The 25,684-nt window shown below is 37.0% G+C and overlaps 1 protein-coding gene across 4 annotated transcripts in view; it reads left to right on the forward strand.

Annotated features, from left to right (window-relative positions):
• The window catches only part of GSK3B (glycogen synthase kinase 3 beta), a 198,677-nt gene extending 173,918 nt beyond the window's left edge, over positions 1 to 24,759 (forward strand). For 2 of the 4 annotated variants that reach the window (XM_059921032.1, XM_059921033.1), the window contains 2 exons: positions 10,001 to 10,099; positions 24,587 to 24,759. In XM_059921032.1, the coding sequence (XP_059777015.1) occupies positions 10,001 to 10,099; positions 24,587 to 24,654 (167 nt within the window). In that variant the 3' untranslated portion in view covers positions 24,655 to 24,759. Of the gene's footprint in view, positions 1 to 10,000; positions 10,100 to 13,956; positions 14,236 to 15,730; positions 15,781 to 24,586 lie in introns of those variants that run through there. The other 2 variants (XM_059921035.1, XM_059921034.1) reach the window with 2 other exon arrangements.
• Positions 24,760 to 25,684: the final 925 nt, after the last annotated feature.

Raw genomic sequence — 25,684 nt, forward strand, 5'->3', positions numbered from 1 at the left:
GCATCTTTATTCCTGTCCTGCCCCTAGGTTCGTCAGAACCAATTTTTTTTTTAGATTCCATATATATGTGTTAGCATACGATGTTTGTTTTTCTTTTTCTGACTCACTTCACTCTGTATGACAGACTCTAGGTCCATCCACCTCACTACAAATAACTCAATTTTGTTTCTTTTATGGCTGAGTATATTCCATTGTATATATGTACCATATCTTCTTTATCCATTCATCTGTCGATGGACACTTAGGTTTAAGCAGCAAACATTTATCTCTCACGGTCCTGGAGGCTGGGAACATCAAGATCAAGATGCCGGCAAATTCAGTGTTCAGCAAAGGCCCACTTCCTGGTTTGCAGATGGCTACTTTCTTGCTCATATGGTGAAGAGAGATCACCTCTCTTGTGTCGCTTCTTATAAGGCCACTAATCCCATTCATGAGGGTTCTACCCTCATGACCAAATTTCCTCCCAAAGGCTCCACTTCCAGATACCATCACATTGTGGATTAGGGCTTCAGCATATGAAGTTTAAGGGGATACAAACCTTCAGTCCATAGCATAGGGATATACCACATTTTGTTTATCCATTCATGTACTGATGGACATTTGGTTTGTTTCTACCTTCTGGCTATTGTGAATAGTGCTGCTATGACCATTGTGTACAAGTATGAATTTGTTTGGATACTTGTTTTCAGTTTTTTTGAGTGATATGGTAATTCTATGTTTAATTTCTTGAGGAACCACCAAACCATTTTGCACAATGGCTTGCACATTTTACATTCCTACCAGCAATGTTACAAGGGTCCCCATTTCTTCACATCCTCACAAATACTTGTCTTCCTTTTTTTTTTTAATAGCCGTCTCAGTGGGTGTGAAGTGGTATCTCATTTGATCCTAAGGCTTACTGCAATATAATGATTTAGAACCTGGTAAATACTATTTACCTGTTCTTTAATAAATTGTGTTCATAAGACAGATTAACATGAAAGTAAATTGGCTTAGATTTTAGAATATGGTCTCTAAAATATTGGAAGGAGTTTTGTGAGTGGGCAGTTTTCATATTGTCAAATAATAGAATCAACTAAAGTAAAGAAAAGGCTCACTTTAAAGAGTAAATAATTTAATTCAGACTTTGTTCACACATATCTAATAGTTATAAGTTTTTAAAAAGGAATGAAGAATGTTTTATTTTGATATTTCAACTTTTTATATTTGCCCAGAATATCAAACATAAATATGACTCTGTGTATGTCTGAATGTGCATATGACTTTGAGGAGTTGAAGAATATGTGTATACATGGATGTGGTATATGTAGACGTGGCATGCAATCTCTGTGGCTGTCAGACTCTTTATGTGATTCTGTGGATATCAGTGAAAAGGATGTGCATGAATCTTTGTACCTCTTCGAATGGGCCCTGTGAATATATCCTTGAATTGGTTTTTCATAAAACTCAATGTATTAAGTTGAACATGACATCATTTTGTAATATGGCCCTTCTTTATTAAAGTTGTTAAATGCTGCCCTGTCTTAGCAGCCATTCTGAAACTGGGCTATGATCACTTAGTAGTACTTTCTCCCTATCCTTCTAAATCACTATTATACTTGAACAGTGTTTCCATATAAGGACACAGCTGTCCAGGAAAGAGGTGCTACTTGATGTCAACAATTTGTGTTATTTCTGTTTGATCCTCCCTATTCTGATTTTGGAGCAGTCTTTGCAAATAGTCATCTTATTTACTAAGGCAAAGATGTAACTGTTGTGCAGATGCAACTTTAAAGCACATACTAATTAATAGCAATTAATGGATGATCAGAATAAAACTGGCTAATTCAAGAGAATGAAGAAGGAGAACTGACTTTCCAGTTGGTTGTATAGCTAGAGAGAGTGCAGAGATAGGAAACGTGGGGGCAGAGGTAGGGGGGGATGAAGGGTGTCATTAGTGAGGTTCTGCTGTATGTAGGTAGAATAAAATCCTCCTCCATCCTTACAGCAAATTTTCAGTGAAGTCTATACTATTTTCCCCAGATAAACTAAAGGTAATCCCTGATCTACATATAGTAGGTGCTCAATGACTGTTTGAGTGATTGATACCTGCTACTTTAAATACACACAGTATTTATTAATTCATGCGACCTGTACTTATTGGGCATTTCTAATGTTCCCTCTAGTTGTTGGTACTGTTGTTTTAATTAGTCAAGTAAACCTACCATATGAACAGAACTATGAAGATTAAACACTTGAATAGAATATAGTAAAGCTTATAGCTAACTACAATTTGATGTTTGTTACTGTGCCATGAGTAAATAGCCATAAATGTTAATTAATATTACTTTCATATAATCAAAACAAGTGTTTCTGTGATCAGCTAGAGGGAGAAGAGAGGTGAACAGATATGGGACAGAAAACTTTGAGATCCTTCTGACCTTCTGGATCCATAACTATTACACCTCTCTTTTTTTCTGGCACTGGGGCTTCTGTGTTCTAGGATCCCCTGACTGACAGTATTACCTGCATCTAGGCATTGGAAACCAGGACAGACCTTTAGCATACCATACCCTTCTTTCCCTTTCCCTCAGTAATTGGATCTCAGAGGTTGAACATAACTTAATCAGACCTTAGGAATCAAATAGAATCAGGAAATCCCAACAGAGATCGATTTTTCTCTTTGTTTACCAATTCCTTACCTATTCCAAGGCTGGAATATACTGGAAATCAGTAGTTTTGTATGTTTAAAGATGTGTCTCCAGTTAATTCCACCACACACATCCCCAGTTCCAATTTTCTAGCCTAATTTTATGAGATTTTACCAAGTAAAATTATTTTAGTAAACATTGTCCCCCTGAGGGCATCGGATAGGATGGGGGTTGGGCAGGTGTAAGTAAAGATTATCAACTGTTTACATTAGTGTGACTTAGTTTGAAGAGTCTACTGCTCTGCCACTTAGCTGGGTTATCTGAGGGAATGATAGTTTTGTGGGGGAACAAGGAGGAAGAGTGGCTTATTGGTTAGGCCAGAAGAAGGGGGGACTGCTTAAATGAGAGTTAAAACAGAATATTTGGAGCATTCAGAAAACAGCATGCAAACTCAGGCAGACAACGGATGTCTTGGGATACAGGGACAAGAGTATCCGGACATGAGGAAAACAGTGATGAGACAGCAAAGGGGTTCCAGAAATCAAGTGGAAAAAAAAAACAGTAAAAGGAAGAGTAAGAGAAAAGCAAAGGGAATGGGGGAAGGATCAGAGAAAGAGTTTTTTTAATGAGTTTAGGACTGTGTTAAAGAAAAGGGAGTGATGAAAACAGGGGCTGAGGACAAGTTGGGGGTGGGCAGCAAAAGCAAGTGTTACAGAAGGCCAGCTTACCAAAGGGTTATACTTCTTCATCTGAAAGCAGTAGACTACTTATTTATAAAATCTGTTGTAACTCATTATTTGTGATAATTAGGAGGCTCCATATCTTTATAGCAATGATTTTTAAACCAGTTTTTTTGTTATGAAATAGTGATATGCATAAATATGGTCAGCCCACCTGCTTACCTGGCTTTTTATATCCTGGGCATTTTCTTCTAGCCTGTCTTACCCTCAGCCACATCTAAAGTGGACATAGTATATCACAACATTGTTAATGGGCTATACTCCAATATAAAATAAAAAGTTAAAAAAAAAAATAAAGTGGACATAGTGTTTCAACCACCTTGAGGTAATGAAGTATCTTCTAATATTCTAACCTTGAGTAGGGACTTTTTGGTTTTAGATTTATTATAATTTACAATAGCAAGAATAAATTTACATAAGATAGGAATTCTTGATTTATATGTAGGATATGAATCAAATCCTAAAGAGAAACTCAAACTGCTCTCACTTGCAGTGCCCCTCTTTTTTTTTTTTTTTTTAACTGAAATATAAACCTTTCATGTGGCTATCCCTGTTTTTCTATTGTGTTCTTCTGGGTGAAAAAATGGCTATAAAAGATCTTGATAAATGGACTTGAGGAAATTTGGGTATAAATAAAAGGATTATTCTAGTAAATAAATGAGAGATGGAGCTGTTTATACTTATCAAAAGAATTGGTATCAGAATTATTCTTTAATATTTTATGAATAATTTAGAAGAGGAAAATATCGAGGTAAGCTGTACTCTTCTAGGTATTGAAAGCTAAACCAAGGAAGTACACTGCAAGGGAGAGCTTAGGAAATTCATGAGTGCCAGTAAGAGGGGGCAGGTTAGTTTTAGTTCCGGCAACTAGAGTACTACTGACATACAGTGTTGACTGTATTCGAAATTTTAGGATCTAAATTATCAATTATTTATGAGGATTATTTTCCCTTTCCCTGAGATTTCAGTGTCTCTGCTGCCTCGACTGTACTACTGGAGAGAATGTGGAATGTTATAGGAACAAACAATGAAAAACTAATGTCTGGACTTAAAGTTCTGTGTGTAGTTTGGACAGATACACTTCCAGGAAGACCAGAATACTGGTGGTATGTGATTTATAACCAAGGCAATAAAGATATGCAGTATTGCATATGGAGTAAGTCAGACCTAAAGTCTCCTTCCCAGTCTCTCTCTAACTAGGTGCAGATCTTGGCCAAGACACTATCTCTGAGTTTACTGATTTAAAAAGATGAGGTAGTTGGATTAAAGGATATTCAAAGACACATACAGCTCCAAAATTCTGATTGTAAAAATGTTGACTCCAGAAAGACAAAGAAAAAATGAGAAATAAAGCTAAAAACATAGAGCATGAAAGGGTAAGATATGTAAAATCATGGTATAAATGGACACAAAAAAACCACAGACTGGTTCCTGCAGAATTCAACATAAATGCTACACTTATTACATTTCATCAAGAATGGAGTTCTAAGATTTTCAGGTTACTAAAGCTTATTCTTTTTAATCACCAGGACTTTAAAAATACTAACATTTTGCTAGATAACTTGTAAATGTATCATTACTGTAAATGTAGTACACAAAATGCATTATGTAGTACACAATGCATTACTATAAGTGTAGTACACAAATGCATTACTATAAATGTAGTACACAATGCATTACTATAAATGTAGTACACACCTTTTTGGGTGACTGGTATAAATTGTGATGCTCCCTCTTGGGCAGTTCCAAGGCAAAGTAGTCATGGGTTTCTACAGGTATCATGTAGTCCGCACATGAAACATTGCTAATATTACCAAGCAGCAGGAGCAAGCCTTGTAATTTGTTTACTATTTGTCTGATCTTCTGATTAGTTTAGTATTTGTTTACTTTTCTGAATGAGTATGGAGTATGTAGTCAACGTTAGGAACTTGGTCAGAGATTTCCTGGGCCCTTTGAAATTGTTAGGAGAGAAACAGTTGTAATGGGGTTACTTGTTCATCTAAAAAAAATATATCCAAACAAGCAACATTAGAATTCAGTGTGTAAGATCAAGGTTCACCATCCTAACATTTGAATTACTCCTCAAAAAAAAAGTACCATGCCATTGTTAAGTCATTTTCTGTGAATAGGAAAAAAAATAGCAGTTTTAACTGTATAGACAACCACTGGCAATTTTCATTTATTCTTAAGAGACCTGATACACACATGAAAACCTCAGACTACTTATAGAAGAAAAAGAAAGTTTGCCTCTTGTAGTGACTCCTTTTGGGGGTCTGTATGTTGAGCCCTTTCAAAGATAACAAAGAAAGAAGATTTCCTTCTACCTTATGACTAGTATTTTATTATCACTGTAAGAGGTCTAGTTAATAAAGGGTTGATTTCTCCCTTCTGGTTTGTACATTGATTGCTATTCTCAAATTTATCCTCAGCTTTCACACAACACAGTTTGAACAAACATATATACCTCTTCCCACCCCTACTCCTATCCCCCACCCCTGCAAATTAAAAAAAAACCAAAAACCCGCTCTTTCTTATCAATAAATTTAGAAATCTTATATTTGGAAGAAGAGAAACTTTAAGGGAAACTTCAGGTTTCTCCAAAACAACTAGATTTAGGTTCTGTTCTTGTTTTTAACATTTAAAAAGATTGCTTAACTTACAGTGGTCTTTTCATGGGAATTTTTCTTCTATAGTTTTTAGTGTCAACAGTGCAGCAAAATTTATGTAAATGAGTTTGGTTAACCTTTTGGTTGGTTGATACCTCTCTTGGTTGGCTTATTGATAGCTATTTTTAAATTCATTTTACTTTTGTTTGAATTGTGCGTTATGTTTTGATGGTGGACCACATAATGATTGATACACCATCAAAACATTCATAATGTTTCCTCATAAACTACTATGTGATTTTTTTTTTAATGAGTAGTTTTATGGCATCTTCAGTTGGTTGAAGAAATCCTTGTCATGCATGAAGTTTTCTAAAACATTCTGGAACCTGTTGCCATTTTGTTTGAACCATGTCTCTGGAGTAATGCAGTCTCTTATTCTTCCCACCTCTTTTCCATAGCTAGACCCACTTTTATATTATGGGCTTCCTTGTTTCCTTAATAATCTCCCTGCTCTCTAGCCTCACACATATATTTAGTGAATAAATATTAACTTTTCATTTTCAATCTCTTCTACACTCCATATTCTCTGCCTTTAAGAATACATATACTGGGACTTCCCTGGTGACACAGTGGTTAAGAATCCACCTGCCAATGCAGGGGACACGGGTTCGAGCCCTGGTCCAGGAAGATCCCACATGCTACGGAGCAGCCAAGCCCGTGTGCCACAACTACTGAGCCTGCGCTCTACAGCCCGTATGCAACAACTACTGAAGCCCAAGCGCCTAGAGCCCATGCTCCGCAACAAGAGAAGCCACCGCAATGAGAAGCCCATGCACCGCAACGAAGAGTTGCCCCGCTCACTGCAACTAGAGAAAGCCCGCGCACAGCAATGAAGACCCAACACGGCCAATCAATCAATCAATAAAATTTAAAGAAAAAAAGAATACATATACTTTCCCTGATTCTAAAAATGTCTATTGCTTTGCTCTTTCTGTCATCCAAAATGCCATCCTTTTTTTTTGCTTTCTTTCAGTGCATTTTGTATCCATACTCATTGCCTCCGTTTCCTTACTATTCAGTGCCATGGATAGACAGGGAGATTGGGAGTAGGTTGTAATTGTTACATGCAAAAAAAAAAAAAATTACAAGCATTTTGGACTACTTGTGACAGCCCACAGAAGTGCCCATAGTCTCTCCCCACAAAAGGGACAGACTTGCAGTGTAGAAAACAGTGCTGTAATACATGGAGGCTTCCTCATTCACACAAGCAAAAGCTGTGACAGTTAGCAAGCTCTCTGAAGTGGAGAAGAGCTAATGGATGGAAAGCAATGGACCTGAAGGAATACATATAATTAAGGAAGAGGAAAAGGACAATGGTGTATAGAAGTTGGAGAGATGTAGAGCTATATGTGGCTGTCCAGTTTAGAATTTCTTAAGTTTTTGGATGTGTGACTCAAAAATTTCACAAAAGTTCTCCCTGCCCCCAAAGGCTATCTACTGTTCACTCTAGGGTAAGAACTTAGTCTTTTAAGTTGTTTCATGAACTTTACTTACCTCTCCCCTGTGTCTTTAGATGTGGCAAAGCCTCCAGGATCCCATAGCTTCCTTTTTTTTGGTTATCGTCGTCTTTTCTTTACTGTTTCCTATCTTTCACTTTCATTAGTTACCCCTCTACCACCTAGGGAAAAAGAGGATTGTTTTTCTCAAACCCTGCAACTGTGTGTGTGTGTGTGTGTGTGTGTGTGTGTGTATGTGTGTGTATGCATACATACACCTTAACCAGAATAAGACAAAACCACCATGGCCCTCAATTGGACATGCAGATACACAAGGATAGGTGATCTGGTAAAAGAGATTGAGTGAGTGGGAGAAAATGGACATCATGTGACCACAGACCACTGATACTCAGTTTATTTTAAAGATTATCTCAATTGTAGCTCTGTCAAAATGTCTTATATTAAAATCTTTGGTCATCTTTTCCTCTTTTGGATTTTCTTTTAGATGTTGGGCGCATGGTCATAGAGATCTTTTAATTTAAAAGTGTCCCAGTCTCAAATCGATTGAATGCCTTTCTTGCCAGCTTATTTGTGTAATTGTCCTTCCATTTTCTGTTTCTGTTGAACAGACAAAGACAACTATCTTTTTATCTGTCTATCCTGGGACCTAACACAATCTTTCATGCTCAGTATTGTTAGTTGGATGAGGGTGTGGGTGGGTAGATGGATGGGTGGATTTTAAAGAAGCTTTTCTATTTTAGGAGATTTTAATCTTAATTGGGATGGTAAGTCTGACTTTCTTTTGGATTACTGAAGAGTAACTACCACATCTTACATTAATTTTTATTCTTAGAACCATAAAGTCATCAGCCATGGCAATTATCAGTGATTCTCTTGTTTTCCTAGGTATAAGATTGTGCATTAAAATTGGACTGATTTGAAGTAAAACTACATTGGCTCTTTCTGTACCTCAGTGAGAACTGAAACAGCTACTAAAGCTGATTATGAGAAAACAGCATCTCTTCAAACCTGATCATTAGGGCAGTGATTTTCCAACTCAGGGAAGGTTGTTATTTGATGAACTGACCTAATATGTCTTCTCATTTAAGGGGAAAAGATAATGAATAGTCTTCTTTCAGTTTTGAGCTTTTCCTCCCATTCATTTTTCATATATCTTGACATCAGCATGTTGCTTCTTTTTACCAGAATCTGGTTATCATTTAGTATCGGATTTAGTACAAAATTTAGCTACTAAGGCACCAAGTTGAATAAATCAGTATTGCCAGGGACTTTGTAAAGTACTGCATTAAAACGATATTTCCCTTACTAGGGGCTGGCAGGAGGGATGAATGGCGAGTAGTTGCTTAAAGGTTTCCCTTTGGGGTGATGAAAATATTTTGAAACTAGGTAGAGGTGATGGTTGTACAACATTGTGAATGTACTAAATTCCATGAATTATACACTTTAAAATGATTGATTTTATATTATGTGAATTTTACTTTAATTTAAAGAAAATACTATTTCCTAACTTTTTTTAGTCCATACCGTAACTGTGAATTGCTTGTAGCTCAGAGGATAACATCTTCCTTTAGCTAGTATGGTCGTATAATTATTCCTTCAAATTATTGGAATAAGAATTATTAATAGCGACACTTATTAGAATGGAAATAAGCACTCACTAGTTAAATGCCGGAACTACAAGAATAAACCAGGGTTATCCCAGGCAGACTAGAAGAAGTCATATTATCGGAAGTTAACACCAGATACTTTTATGTACAAGCTCACCACCATGTCTCGGTAGTTGTTTACGTTATTAAGTCCAATATCATCTTTTTCTCAAGATTCATATACAGAACTTAATTCTTTAAAGAAAGCCAGTTTGTATACAGTTGACAGAGAGAAACTTTCCACGTGCAGATAAAAGCCTATTTCAAACTTTTAAAAAGTAATAACCTTACTAAGTTAAAAAGCAAAGTAGAATTCAGTAAAGACATTTTTAATAAAAGCAGTGAGAATTTAAACAGATGTTCCTTAAATCCCGTTTCCACTACTGTTTGGATAAATCTTACCTGCCATCGAGTAACTTGGTCTGTGCATGCCGAAGTACAAACTGCAATTATATTCTCTTTTCTGTGACACTGTCACCCTCAATCCCTGCAGTCAAATACTGTCAGAGTACCAAGGGAAAACCTAGTATATTTAAGTTAATAAAAGATGGAAATATATCTTATTAATATGCTTACCCTCAAACTTTTGACCAATACCTTTCCCCGGCCTATCTTTAGTTCTCAGAGATACCCTAATTTTAGCAGATAGTGCCTTTGTTATGTATCACACCGTTTCTGTGGACTTTCTCTATATGTTAATTGCTAGCTCATGATTTAGTTTCAGATGTAGGTTTATCATGTCTTTTTTTTTCTGTTAAACCAATGTTTTAATGCTGTATCTTCTGTTAGTGTTACCAATAAAATAGTTTCACATAAAATTTAAGAGTGGATTCTAACACATGTGTCTTACCTTTTCTCTAGAACTGTCAAGTAATCCACCTCTAGCTACCATCCTTATTCCTCCTCATGCTCGGATTCAAGCAGCTGCTTCAACCCCTTCAAATACCACAGCAGCCTCAGGTGAGAACACATAAGTCTCTTCTATAAAAACGTATTTTGTTTTTGTCTTCATTTTATCTCATTTGATGAATGTGAACATTTAGTGCCTTCCAAGTATCAAAAACATAACATAGCCAAATGATTAAATGTGAATAAAATGTTGCTTTAATTTCCAAAAAGCACAAAAGGACCCCATAAATACTTTATATATGAGGTATAAATATCTTATTATAATGTTAAGTGATGTCACCATAATTGTTATTTTCAAAATCATGCTTTCTGTATAATTTCTTGATTAATATGTCAAGTGAGATGCTTATAGCAGAAAGCAGTCTGTACAAATGTAATATTATTGAAGATAATTCACTTTAATTCCATCACCCTGAATGTAAATTATATTAATATACTAGAGAGGCAAATTTTCAAGAAGTATGAATATAGATTGGTGTAATTTAATCATTTGAAAGGGCTAAAACTGCAATGCCAATACATTTAGCTAAGACTTAGATCAGAATATGACCAAATCTTGTCTATCCAAAAAGAAAAGAATGCCCACACGGTCTCCCAGCTTAGAGCTCAGGTACACTGCTGGTTCTGTAGCTAGCTAATGTTGGGACCTGATTTAGTGAGAATTACTGTCATTACAGATATTCTGAAAATACCCAACCCTTGAGCAAATTGAAGGTCCTCCGAAGGACAGCTAAAATGAAGTTAGAAATATAATAGGTAGCACAGTTGGGCTCACAAAGAATTTGGTGTTTTCCCCTCAACAGCCCACTACCACCACCAGCACCAAAAAAGCAGATGTCAGGAGCTGACTCCATTTTTATTTAATCATCTGTTTCATTGAATTGAGTTGGATCAGACCCGTTTTTGCCCAAGGGTGTTTATGCTCCAAGAGATAAAATCTTGCATTACTAGTTCTTAGCATTCAACAGTGAGGTCAAAATCTCTCTCCTGTTGTCTGACACAAGAGTTGTTTGTTCCTGTCCAATCTTACTCTTTTAGAATGTTGCTAATAAGGATTTAAAACATTTCATTCTAATCTGTGGCCTGTCTCCATTCCAGAAAAAGTTTGGAAAGAAAGGTCTCTTTTCTAGTTCTAGTTTCATCAGCACATGTTAACCTTGAGAAAGTCATATGAACTTTATTAGTTTTAGTAATGTCTTATTAGTTTTCTCAATCTATAAAATGAGTGGCAGTGCTCTCTTAGAGTAATATGGTACAAATCAATTATGTACTGAAATGTGCTTTGAATTTTTTAAATGTAAAAATATAGAGGTTGTTTTTGGTTTTGTTTTTAACTATGACCTCTATTTAGAAGGAAGACAGAATTGCTTAGATGAGCTATTAATAAACTTAATAATTCACTGGCCAAGGTTAGATTGCACAGATTGTTCAAAACATTAAATAGGCCCTAACCCCGAACTAGTACATTTACTTGTTGAGCTAGTTTCTAGGAATTGTTTTAGACTGTGAATAACAATGAGAATTATGATTGGTAAGTTTTGGGTAATTTTAAATGATTTTCTAAATGTGAAATACTAAACTAGTTAATGATTGCAACTAAGGTTTTGGGCAAATTGTCTGCCTGGTAGGATCCTAGTATATAACCTGATTTTGATGTTGCTTTGATACAGGTTACAGCAGTCATCAAAAAATATTTTATTGTAGTATATACATTTTTATAGCTGTTGAAATTGAATTTCAACATAAATATGGAAACTGACATTGGACTTTGATCCTGAGAATTTACTTTAAAGTTGAAATAGATCAGGGTATGAGGAATTTAATAGAGGAATAGTAGGCTAAGGGCAGAGCTAAAATTAAAGCAATGTATGCCTTGAGTATCTTAATAGTTACCAGAAAGGATTTCAGATATTTCTCTGAGCCTCCTAGTGGCTAAAGTAAATAAAGAAATGATATCTGTTAAAAATTTCCATTGTTCATTAGATTAAAAGCACACTGGTGGCTTAGGAGAAGCAAAGTGTTTCTGACTCTGCTGTTTGAGAAGTATTTCTCCTTTAGGGCTGCAGATTTGGTACTCTAAGAGATAAGAGTAAATGAAATTCTCAACAATAAAGTTTCAACAATAAATGTAATGGTGAGTTCCATTTGGATACTTTTTTAAGTGCCCTTCAGTGTAAGCCAAAGGCATACCACCACAGTGTAGTTAAAGGAAAACAGTTTTCTTTGGGGCCAAAGTTATGAGAGCCAAAGTAAATGTCACCAGACATACCTCAGGAAATGCTCATCTAGATGAAGGGATTGACTGTATGACCTTAACGGCCGCCTGTATTTAAGTAAATATATATGTATGTGCGTGTACACATACTTTAAATAAGAATTTGGTAGTATAAGTTATGTTCTTTAGTAAGACCTTAAAATATACATGCTCTTTGTTGTCTCTCTTAGCTTCGGTTTCTTTATCCATAAAACAGGAATAGTAAATACCCACTACATATAGTTGTGAGAAGTAAGATATAAAATGTACAAAGTGCTTAACACTTCGCCTGGCCACATGGTAGACCTTCAGTGAAAGGAAACTGCTGCACTATTTTTATTATTGTTATTGCCAAGTCAGGACAGATCCAGAAATGTTAAAAACCAGCCATGTGAAAGGCAGGTTGACATCCATCCTCTTATGAAAAAGGATTATTCTTATGAAAGAAACTGTGACTCTCCTCACCTGAATAAATAGACACCCCATCTCTCCACCCAAGCAGTGAGGGAATGAATGCCTGCTGACATGGCTGAGACTTTCCTCACAAAGCATTTCCGGGTCTGCTCCAAGGTATGAAGAAGTAAACTGTTAAGCTACAAAGCCTCAGACCTTGAAGATCTGAACCTGGAAATTTTTCTAATTTAAAATTATCAAAATTAGAATTTCTAATCACCCACCCTAGGTGCAGCACCACAATAATAGAACCCAATATGTCTTTGGGTGAATTAATTGCAGTATGTACCTCTAACTAAACAATTGGCTTACTTAGTTTAAGTCAATTTAATGGAGAATATACATGAAAATAGAGCCACTTTTAGTTAAGGACAAAACCATATCAACAAGAAGCAGAATATCTACTTTGACTAGCCTGAGAACGTGCCTCCTAGTCATCTAACATTGGATTTAGATCACTAAGATACGACTTCGGAAGAGAAGCATTGAAATTATCTTCTGATCTGTTAAAATACCATTTCTGCTGATGTTCTGCACCACTGAAGTTCAGCTTCTGTCACTCATGTTTGTATCTTGAGCAAGATCATCAGAATACAGAGGCTCCTAGATGGCTGCCTCAGAAGCTTTTATGTTGTTTAGAGCTGGCTTAAATAAGAATGGAGTTCTGTGGCATTTATGTTGATCTGGGAGCAAAGCTAAATCCTAAAGTAGGTAGGATAAAAGTAGAAGAGGAACAAAGTAGAATGATGAAGATGCCATCAACTGGGATCATACTGACTATATTATCATGAAATAAGCTTTAGATTTTAGTCAATTTCTTTTGGTAGCCAAAGTTATTAAATGGTATTCAGATGTTAGGTCTTACTAAATTTTAAATACATTGTAGGCAGAAATCTCAATGTAGTCTCTGTATTGCTACTTCTGGAAAAGCAAAGAAAGTAAACCTTTTCTTATCCAGACTGTGGCCTAAAAGTTATTATTCCATGGCCTAAAGGTGAGATTACTCTGGGAATATATAGTTGTTATTCTCTAGCCTCTCCAAAAGAACCTTGATCAGTACAATAGAATATCACAGTAATAGCTATTTTTCTCACCTTTCTTGAAAATAGTAAAGATAGCTTCTATCAGTTTAATGACATTAATACTGAGGAAACTGTTTTTGCAGATGTTTCAACTACTTTTTCCATGTGTTGTATTCAAGGTTCCGGTAGTGACTGCAGATGAATGGATAAAGACCTGTTGGAAAGCATTACTATGTACAAGAGCTATCACAGCAGAGTTCATACTTTTTTATTCACTAATCCCACTGTAGGGATCTTAACTTCAGGGTACATCTAATAGAAGAAAAAAAGCTACCATGTACAGAGATATGACTAGGAATAATTATATAATAACAAAAAAAGAGAGCCAATATGATCTGAATGGTCAACAGTAGGAAAATGTTTCGGTACATTATGAAATCTCCATTTGTATGTAACCATGAAAGACAATTATTATGAAACTTACATTTGTGGAAATATTCATCTTAATTTATGTGGAGAAAATTTAAAAGTCTTATGTACCATGTTGGTAACTGTACCAAAATGTGTATTTGCGTGTGGATAGGAACTAGATACAAATATACAGAAATTAAAACAGTTGTGTTAAATTAGTGGGTATGGATGTTGTTGGTGGTGGGGTTTTTTTCCCCTCAAAAACTTTAATTCTTTTAAATTGTTTTTAGAATACCTCAGTGCCTGGGGGCATTATATCTGACTGTGGCTCTGATTGACTTGAGAAACTCCTGAAAAGTATACATACCACTCTCAGTCCATAAAGTATAATTTCTTATTTTGATATTTATACCTGATTTTTCTCCACACCCCCAACAGATCCTCCCAATTATTCCATTTGGGAGACCATTCATCTGGATTATCTAGAGTAATAGATCTTGAGAAATTATAGTTTTGCTAATCAAATATGAACCACTTTAGAGATAATCTGATCCAGTGCCACCTGAGTTAAGTGTGAGATGTGGTTGGGAGTTTCAGCTAGAGCAGTTTTCTCTCTGCTTTGTATAGTAGTCTTCTGGGTAAGGTTTCTTCCAGTGCAATGGCTCTGCTATTAAAACAAATTTGAAAACCACTGATTTCACTTCACTTTCCTTATTATCTACTGAGAACTAGTGTCCCATGCTTGTGTATATTCAGTAACTGGAATATTCAGTAACACATTCCATCTTTGTATCACTTTGTTAGAAATTTGTTCCCCTATACCTCTTTCATTCAGTGATCCTACTCTGGGGTTATAGAAAACCAACCCAACTCTTGCATGCAGAAGTCCTTCAAATTTTAATGATGGCTAGCATCCCCTCCATACTAATGAGGATTTTTAAATCCTAATCCTGAATATGTTCTAAAAGTACCAGGATGTTAGGTTTTCTATACAATTATTTGTCATCTGCACATTTCATAAACACATCAATTTTTTGCCTCTATCCAAGCAACTAATAGAATATATATTAAACAAGACAAGGCAGAGTCTACTGGTTTTTTGTTTTGTTTTGTTTGCCTTTACCGAAGTTACTGATAAAATAAGTTAAATGGGATTATGCAACGCTTACTAGGGATTATTCTTCTGATGGTCTCTGAATAACTGGTCTCTTAACTACAGACCAACCTTACAATACTCATTTATATAATAATGTTATGAAAACTAAGTAAAATGCTTTGCTGTTGTCAAGAAAACTTTCAGATTTTTTCCATCAAAAAAGAAACTCTGTCAAAGATGGAAATGAAATCTTTTTTTTTTTTTTTTTAAGACTTAGGGAAATTTCTAGTACTTAAATATTTGTAAACTGAATTTCTGTAATCCATTTTAGAATGTGTTTGTTGCACTATAGATTCTGGGTTTAAAGACATTTAAAATGTATAGATTTCCCTCACCTTCCTTGGGCTGCATTTTGTTTATTAGGATTTTTGTTATATCCTTTCCAGGTTGAAAACCCTTCTAACAGAAAAGGGAATCATGATAAGAGTTGGACAAGGTCTGTCTTCTCTGTCTTTTTACCTGGTCAGGGGGCTTAACGTTTCTTGATCTTGCTTTGAAAACCTTTTGCTGTTACCTCATTAAAACCAAATCTGGCCTGTTCTGACAAGTGCACATTTTTATTTTCTACTCTTCCTGGGATGTGTGCCCTACTTTGAAAATTATGAGCCCATCAAAGAAAACCCTTTTAGTTGGTTTCTTTGGTTCTTCTCCTTTTACTTTGCATTGAGAGTATGTGCAATTGTTTGGTTGGTCAGAATTTTGATTTTCATAATTTTCTATTTCTTGTCAGTTATTAACCCCTTTTGAAGACTGTAACTACAAAATCATACCTATTTGTTCCCTAAACTTTTTGAAATGCGTTTTGCTAAAGTCATGTTTCAGTTTAGCCAGGGCTAGTGATGCCTTTTTCTTACTATTACAGTTATTTTTACCCCAGAATTTCTGTCACCCTGTCACCTTCTACATCACCAGACAATTTTTTCTAGCTGGGCAGAATTAAACCCAGAATAATTTCTCCCATTGTTTGTTTCCACTGATTTTGAAAAATAAAAGGTTAAATTAAGTCAGTGTATCAAATACTTACTTTCCTAAAATGATGGTTACCATCCCTTCATCCCCCCTCTCCCCCCCCCGCAAGTATGATTACCCTTTGCCTCTGTGGCACTTGTATAGTGTGCTCTGGGAAAGCTGCACCCATACCCTGTCTAGCTGCAAAACCCACAGTGTTGCCCTCAGGTGTTCATCTTCTGTACTCTTTCCTGTCTATTTTCTCTTTGTCTTAACCTAAATGTATGTGGAATTTCATAAAAATATATAACTTTTAAAAAAACCCAAGGATTTTTCTCTATTAAAAATACAATATATAATTATTTTAGAAAATAAGACTCTCCATATTCTCACTTCCAAAGAAAATCAAAGGTAACACTATTTAATCTATTTTAGTCTAGTTATCAGTGGACAGAGATAACTGTCCCATTTTTTTAATGGGCTTATGCTATTTGGGGGAAGGGGAGTACATGACTTTAGTATTCAACCAGTATTCTAAGCCTGTACCATAATTTCTTTAACTAATTCCTTATTCTTGGACATTTGGGTTGTGTCCCAGTTTTTAGAAGAATTCCTGAGTCAAAAGATATAAGGAAGTTTTAAGTTTTTAATACATATTGTCAAATTGCCTTCCAGAAAGTTTGTCGCAGTCTACATTGGTAATGCACATATTTTTTCATTTCTCTATTACTTCAACACTAGCCAGCCCAGAGTGGGGTGGGGGAGGTGCAGAGTGCATGTGCACACGTGTATTTTTATGCATTACCAACTTTGTAGACAAAAAAGGTGGGTGTAGGTACAGTGCTATACCCATTTCCTCCTGTTGGCTCTGTGTTTGAAATACAGACTTCCATCCATATGTGCCAGTTTGACAAATTCGCTGACACCAATGAGACTATATCTACCCTCTGTTAGAATTTCAAGTTCAGTTAGTGAGTTTGCATATAGGTACCTAAAGTCAAACCATCTTTGTCATTATTTTCACCAGAGCAGTGCTAAGTATCGCTTCTAGGAAATTGCTTCTTTTTATGTAAAACATGTTCTTTCCTATTAAGTCAAAAATTTTACCTGCATTCTTCCTCCTTCCTCCAAAAGTAATGTAATAAAACCTTCTTGATTAAGTTGGTGAGTGTCCTATAAGACATTCTTCCGGGTATTCTTCAAGTGTTCCTCAGTTCCTTACCTGAAGTTACCTGTTTATATTCATATGCCTTTTCTTATTCTTTATTCCTAAACTAAGTCTTTTAACTTAAAAGATGAAAATATATCCTGTGTCCCCATGGCCTTCAGTTTTTTTACCCTGAACAACCAAGCCTCCTAATTAAAATGTGCTCTGCCCCTGAGCTCACAGCAGCTAAGACCTCTACTGCTGGCAGCTCAAGTATAAACAGTGTTGTTGATAAGCCCTCCAGGTTTGCTGCTGGATTGATTGGCTCACTAGCGCCTGAATTTCAGTTCTATTTTTTAAATGACTGAAGCCACCATGGAGTCTTGTGCCACACCTTTTCCTTGGAATAATATGACACGAGAGGTGATGATGCTTTGCTGAGGAGTGTTTCCCCTCCCTCTCCCTCATTATGACACACACAGAATTGTCAAAATCATAGTAGACAGTATAAAGAGAAAGGTGAAAATTGAATCTTTTTCCTTAATACTGATACTACTTTGATTTCATTAGTGTGGATTATGATTTCGGTTTAAATATAACTTTGGGGTATACCTTTAATTCTCTGTGAGTAATGGTTCATGTGTTGTTTGTTCACGTGTCAGTTAATAACATGAATGTCTGAGACATAGTTTTATAATAGAGGCATTTCCACTTGGAACAGCTTGAATAGCAACATCTTGAGTTAGCTGCACAGTACAAACAACGTGGCCCAGGCCTCCAAAACTTTATCTTTTAGAGGAGTTGACCTGTCATGAGACATTTCTAACTTGTTATAAAAACAGGATAGCTGGCGAATAGAAATACATAATATAGGCTTGGGAGAGCATAATAAAGGAAATAAGGAAATAAAAGTATACTTAAAGTTCCCAAATATACTTGTAAAGTACATGTAAAGCACAAAAAGGATTTGATATATCTGAAATCCGCTCTTCTACTAATATGCCAATAATGATGTTATAGCTTTTGAGAATCTGAAAACGTGTTTAGGGTAAATAAGGAACTACATTTTTATTTTTATTTAATTTCAATTAAATTTAAATAACCATATGTAGCTAGCAGTCATCCTATTAGAGAGTGCAGACAAAACATTTCCATTATTGCTGTTGAGCCAGACAATGAACACTTGTATCAATTAGAAGGTTTTAACTTTTATAGACCCATAGTTCTGGAATATTGAGCAGAGCCTTAGGAACCCCAGCTCCTTTGTTTGTTCTTTGTCCTTTCCTCCTGACCTGTTCCCTTGTTTTCTGCTTTTCTATTTAAACCTTTCGGTGACAGTTTGTAAATGTGGGACCTTCCATTCACTCTCCTTCCCCTCCCCATTTACACATTGATCAGACACATTTGGAGGGAGAATGGACAGGACTTGCTGATGCATTGGCGGGGGTTGGGGAGTGAAGAATCGAGGTAAGAACTTTTGGTTTACCACCTGAGCAACTAGATGATGCAGTTTCCTCGGAATTGAGACAGCTGCCCATCAAATCCATGACTCGATTATGTAGCAACTCTTACAGATCTTTGAGAATCTGAGAATAAAACTGTGAATCCTCTCCTGAAAAATATATGTATCAGATATGGAATTTTGTACATAAAAATTTACTCTGGGACAAAAATTGCAGCCTGGTGGACTCTGTTGGGAACCTAATACCTTAGAGCTTCACCCTTAGTTTCACTATGGGATTGCCCAACTTGTCATTTTTACATCTGAAGTCACACAGAGTAAAATTGGTCTCAATACAGTACATGCACAAATTCCCTTTGCCATATCCAGTACAAAAGTCATAGAACCATAGACTCTTCTCAGCATTAGGGAAAGAACAACTGAACATCTGATGCAATCTTTCTTGCTTATACAGTTTATTAGGAGCATACCTAATTTTGTAGAGGGACTTGGTTCATGGGCTTGTGAACACAAACCCTAACTGGCGTTTAAGTTATTTGACCTATATGTATGCATTAGTTATCTATTGCTGTGTATCAAGATACCCCAAAATTTAGCAGCTTAAGAGTAAACATTTCGGGCTTCTCTGGTGGCACAGTGGTTAAGAATCCGCCTGCCAATGCAGGGGACACGGGTTCAAGCCCTGGGCCGGGAAGATCCCACATGCCACAGAGCAACTAAGCCTGTGCGCCACAACTACTGAGCCTGTGCTCTAGAGCCCGCGAGCCACAGCTACTGAAGCCCGAGCACCTAGAGCTGTGCTCCACAACAAGAGAAGCCACTGCAATGAGAAGCCTGCGCACCGCAACGAAGAGTAGCCCCCGCTCGCCACAACTAGAGAAAGCCCGCGTGCAGCTACGAAGACCCAAAGCAGCCAAAAGTAAAAAAATAAATAAATAAATTTTAAAAAAAGAATAAAAGACAAAGAAGACATTAAAAAAAAAAAAGAATAAACAATTACTATCTCACACAGTTTTCATGGGTCAGAAATTCAGAAGCAGCCTAACTGTATAATTCTGGGTCAGGATTTCTCATGAGGTTGTATCCAAAATGTCAGCCAGGGCTTCAGACATCTGAAGGCTGGTTGCCTGGGGCTGGAAGCTCTACTTCCAGGATGGCTCATTCGTGTGGTTAGTGAATCTGTGCTGGCTGTATGCAGAAGGCCCAGTCCCTCACCATGTGGACCTCTCCGTAGTGCTACTTGAGTGTCTCACATTGTGGCAGCTGGCTTCCCCTAGGCCAAGCAATCCAAGGAGGAGAAGGTGGAAGCCACAGTGTCTTTTATGTCCTAACTTTGGAAGTCACGCACCATTATTTCTGCAGTATCCTGTTGGTTACACAGGTCAGCCCTATTTACTGGGGGAGGGGACTGCATGAGGGCATGGACATCAAGAGGTGCATGCCTCATTGATCCCTCATCTTCCCGCATCCCGCATCCCTCATCTTCGAGGGTGGCTACCACAATGTAAAAGAATGGTCTTATACCTTCCTCCCCCAAAACTGATTATTCTCTCCTTTCTCCCTCAAGTCCATCCTTCGTTTGGTTTGTTGGTTGGTTGGTTTATTGTGCAGCAGTATCAGAAGGGTGGTAATGAGCATTGGTTTCTAGGAATGTTTTCAGTCAGTGAAATATCAGCTCTATAGTTGTTTCCAAAACACTTGTATCTCTGTATTCCCCATACAGACTGTTTGAAAATTAGATAATAAAATAGCCATCCTCTTAATTCTTCATATTATAAATTCACCTGTTTTAATGTAGTGTTACTCTTTAGTTAATAGAAATAGGCCTCTGGAAATCACATTGGATTATGTAGGGGTTAGGTCTGAATGAAAGTCCTCTCTTCTCCCTTTGCTAGGAAATCTTTTCTGCTTGTCTCCTACAGGCATAAAGGTAATCATATTCTTCCTCTGTTCCCTCTGTGCTCAGCTCTCCACTTGTTAGCTCTATAACCTTGGACACATTATCTCATCGCTTTGTGCATCCGTTTTTTCCCATTTGCAAAATGGGTGCAATAATTGTACCTGTTTCTTGCTTTGTAGGCTAAATGACATGCTTGCAACATACTTAGTATGATGTCTAGCACATTGGTAAGCACCCAGATGTCAACAACTGCTACCACTGATACTTACTGTGGTGTTGATGGTGGTTATTGCAGTCACACTAAACTATACATCTGTGTATTTCTAGATGTCTCTTTTACCTTTCCATTTATTGGACAATTACTAAGCACTTCTTAGGCCTTATTACATAGATGGGTGGTGTTATCACCATTTTATAGATGGGGAAATTGAGGGTAGAGAGGTTAAATAACTTGTTCCAAAATCACACAGTTATTAAGTTGTACAACCTCGTGAAATTGGATTAGATTTAAGGAAGGTGTATCACTGTGAACTTCAGAAGAGCATCTCAAGACTGAAAACAGGAGACTATATAGTCAATCTTTGACTCTTCATAGTTGGATCCTTTATAATCAAAAGATCTTAGTTTAAATCATAATGCCGGATTGCATCACTTTTACCAGTACATATGTAAAGGGAAGGGAATGAAGGAGAAGCAAAATGAGCTTTGCTGCTTTTAAAGAGTTACTGTTTAGACATAGAGAACAGACTTGTGGTTACCAACGGGGAGGGGTGTTGGGGGGGATGGACTGGGAGTTTGGGGTTAGCAGATGCAAACTATTATATATAGAGTGGATAAACAACAAGGTCCTAATGTATAGCACAGGGAAGTGTATTCAGTATCCTGTCTGATAAACCATAACGGAAAAGAACATTAAAAAAAAGAATGTCAAAGAAAAAGTTACTGTTTTAAATGCTTGAGAAGAAAAGTTACAGAAATTGCAGTAAACATCTAAGTCTAGTGACAGTTTATCAGAATTTTAAATTAATGAACATTTTTATTATAGAGGGTCCATATTAATTCAGATTCAACTCTGTAAAATAAATTTACAGACTTGACAGTGAGATCAAAATAAGCATGTACCAAGAAGAACTTTAAGAGCATAGTTTTGCTCATTTAGTAAACCAGGCAGTCTGTTGAAGCTACTATTGAGTTTATGGAGATTCACGTTTGTTTGTTTTGCTTTTCTCCTCCCTGTGCTTTGTCTCCCTCTGAAAAGCAGAGAACTCTCCTTTCTCAGGAAAGACATGTATAATTTGATTTTAAGTAGAGTTCATTGCACTGGGCAAAGGGTTTTTGTTTCTTTGTTTTTGATGAATGAGTCCAGTGCTGTGACTTTATATTATCCTGTGATATCAAGGATAATGGTAATCAAAATAATTAGCTGTTAAAATTTTACTCATCAGGTGATTTGGAAATAATTCAAAGAAAAATAAGAGATCATTAAATTCCAAACCTGAGGAATATGAATGTTTTTAAAATTTTATTATTCAGAACGTGATTTTGTTTCTGGTTATATGCCCACTTAAAAGGCTTATGCTTTTTATTATGATCATACAAGCAGCCTTTGAATTTATCCAAGGAAGGGAAGACTAGTTTTGGGAATGTCATAAGCTCATAGGTAATAGCCGCTGAAAGGACAATAGCAGATTAGTAGCTAAATAAGATATTGCCAAAGAGTAAATTAATGTAATGGGCTGGCTGGCAATGTAGAGGAGCCTGGGTGAATGTTGGCCAGTAGCTAATGGCTGCTATGGCCAGAGCTGCTAACACTGCTGGTATGTGTGCTGATCTCTTAAGTCCTGAGGAAGACCAGAATGTGACAGTTTTACCTGTCATCTTCACATGCTGAAAATGAGAGAGAAGTGCTGTTTGATGATAATCATGCAGGTTCTGAGTGTCATCCAAAACATGAGAAATGCTGCATAAGCATGGGTTTGTGAGGAGCGTTATAATTCTGAAATATCTCTGTGCCTTTCAGGCTTTCTCAGGAGTGTTGTGTTTAATGTAGCCTGCGCCTAAATTATGAAAATGAACATTTTTCCAGAGAAAGCCTGATAGGAACCTGTGGCCTGGATAGGAATTGATGTTAGGTTATTGATGCACAGAATTTGGATGATCATTCAGAGTAAAACTCCTGCCAAGTAGGGCATATCCAAGAAAAACCAGGAGTTATGAATGACGTATTAGTGCAATTACTGACTGATTATTCGGAAAGGCTGTTTACCTGCCTTTGGAGAGTAGGTTATATGCTATATATCATATACCGTCTCTTGCCACCTGTCCCTGTGCCATGCAGATAAGTTAACATGATGCCATGCCATGGGCAACATGAAACTAACGCGTGGATCCTGATGTGATAATGTCTGTGCTTATTTTCATGAAAATAGTGCTATAGATGTTTTGAAGGAAATAAAATGAATTAAACACAACCATTCTTATTAAGAGATATAAACATTTTTTCCCCAAAGGCTGAGTTAAATGTATATAAGGGTAGATTGTTTTGAGGAACAATCGGGAATTTAGGAAGGAAGTATAGTTTTTAAAGAGTGGCTATCAAAATGATAAACTGAATAGCTAATCCTTAAGAGTTCCTTAAGCTACAGTTGCTGTGTATCCTTGGGGTCTTTTGTTTCTTGCTCAATTAAAAAATTCAAAGTAGAAAGATCCAAGGACCAAATGTTGCGTTCAACCATAACATTTACTCTACTCAACATAGGATACAGGAGAGCTACAGTCTCCAGAGAGAGACAAAACTTCTGAGTCTGTTTTTTGGTGTCCCTAGCCTTGATAGCCAAGGGCAGTGGACTTCTAGGGCAATGGCTCTTGGAAGTTGCCCATCTCAGTCAAGCCACCTCCCTTCTCGCTCAGGGCTTAGTGTGAAGTTTTTGAGAGAAAATTTGCCTAGCAGTATATTCCCAGTCACGTGTGTGATGACAGGGATGCAACTTGACAAGCCTCTGAAACAGTAGTATCTTGCCTACCCGAGATGGAGAGCCAGTCTGGACACAGTTAAATGTCTGTTTAAATGCTAATGGAGGCTGTGAAATAATAATGGACCTTAAAAAGTGTGTGTGGGGGGGCAGGGGTTCAAGCTAGTTGTAATGTAATATGTATTTTTAAAGGATTAGGCAAAGTGAGCTCAAGTGCTAAGACCTTTGACTATAAGATGCTTTATTGAATTGAATAAGGGAATTGGTACTACAATGGCTATTTCTTTTTTGCTGGTTGTGTCTTCCATTTGTATGAATAACGAAGAGGGACTGTACCTAGAAAGCAAGCAGCTGAGTTTGATTTATGCTTGGTGCTTCTCCCATCACCACTGACCCATATTACTTTCATTGCCTCCACTCATTCACCCACTTAAGCAGATGGCATATTGTAACACCGTTCAGAATTTTTAGCAAGTTTTCGCAGCTGTACACTGTTCATTTATTTTCAAGTGAGCTAGACTCCAGCTGAGTATTCATGCTCTGCTAATCCCAGCTGTGGCAAGAGCTTTGACAGAAATGGTCTCTGGCTCCCTGAATCTGTAACTTACTCAAAGATACCATCTTCTCTGCACCAAGACCTGGCCAAGGCACATACTTAACTGTAAGCAGAAAGAAATTCAGATTTCATAGTATTGGCCATATTCAAAACAATGTTCCAGATATAGCTCTCAGCCTGCAGTTGAGGCCACGTACTTTTCTCTCTGGGGTGTTACAGCATTGTTCATGCTCTCTCTTGGGGCTTTTGATTTGCAGATGCTAATGCTGGAGACCGTGGACAGACCAATAACGCCGCTTCCGCATCAGCTTCCAACTCCACCTGAACAGTCCCGAGCAGCCAGCTGCACAGGAAAAACCACCAGTTACTTGAGTGTCACTCAGCAACACTGGTCACATTTGGAAAGAAAATTAAAAAGAGAAAAAAAACCTGTTCATTTTAGTGTTCAATTTTTTTATTATTATTGTTGTCCTTATTTAACCTTGTAAAATATCTATAAATACAAACCAACTTCATTGTATTCTCACTTTGAGGGAGACCCAGGGGTTGGGAGGGGTCGCGGGGAGGGGAAAGCGGAGCACTAGAACACAGTCTCTCTCCCACGACAGTCTTTTTTTTTATCAAAAGTCTGCTGTTGTATACTTTAAAAACAGGACTCCTGCCTCATGCCCCTTCCACAAAAGAAGAAAACTTTGTTCTGTGCGGAAGTTTTTTTGAACTTTGTTTTCTTTTAAAGTCAAGTGTAAGACTTGGGTATAGTGCACAGCTTGAAATTGGTTGGGAGCTTAGCAGGTGTAACTCAATGGGGACTTAAATGTCACTTGTAAAATTAATCCATATCCTCGGGTACTTGAAGACATGCCTTTGGCATGTTGATGGCAGGTGTAGCAGACAAAAAAGGAAATGTGTGTCATTTGTAACCCGGGAGGTCAATAAAGTTTGAATCTATAAGGGGAAAATTCTTAATTGATTTGTTAAGGTTTTATTTTGCTCTTAATCAGTGCTAGTGGTGAAGAAACTTACATAGGAAGCTGTCAAAGGAGGAGCATGTGTGCTCTGTGTGTGGATCTTTGTTTGCCTGACCAAAGGCTCTCTATAAATCTTAGTACAGTTTTAATCTAGTGACCTAGGAGGAGACTAAAAAGGGTGCTGAGCTGGCCACTCTGACTGCAGAGGCCAAAAGCTGACGAACCTGGAGGAAGGGGACAGGCCAGGGGCAGGTCTCACCACTGTGGATGAATTTGTCCCGATTTTTTCTAAAGTTGCTTCCCTTGGAAAGATACACTTGAGAGGACATCATAGTTAAATAATGTGAACTGTAACAGTCTACTGGTTTATTTTTCATATTTTTTAAT

This window comes from Balaenoptera ricei, chromosome 4 (assembly GCF_028023285.1).
Source record: "Balaenoptera ricei isolate mBalRic1 chromosome 4, mBalRic1.hap2, whole genome shotgun sequence".
NCBI classification, from domain to species: domain Eukaryota; kingdom Metazoa; phylum Chordata; class Mammalia; order Artiodactyla; family Balaenopteridae; genus Balaenoptera; species Balaenoptera ricei.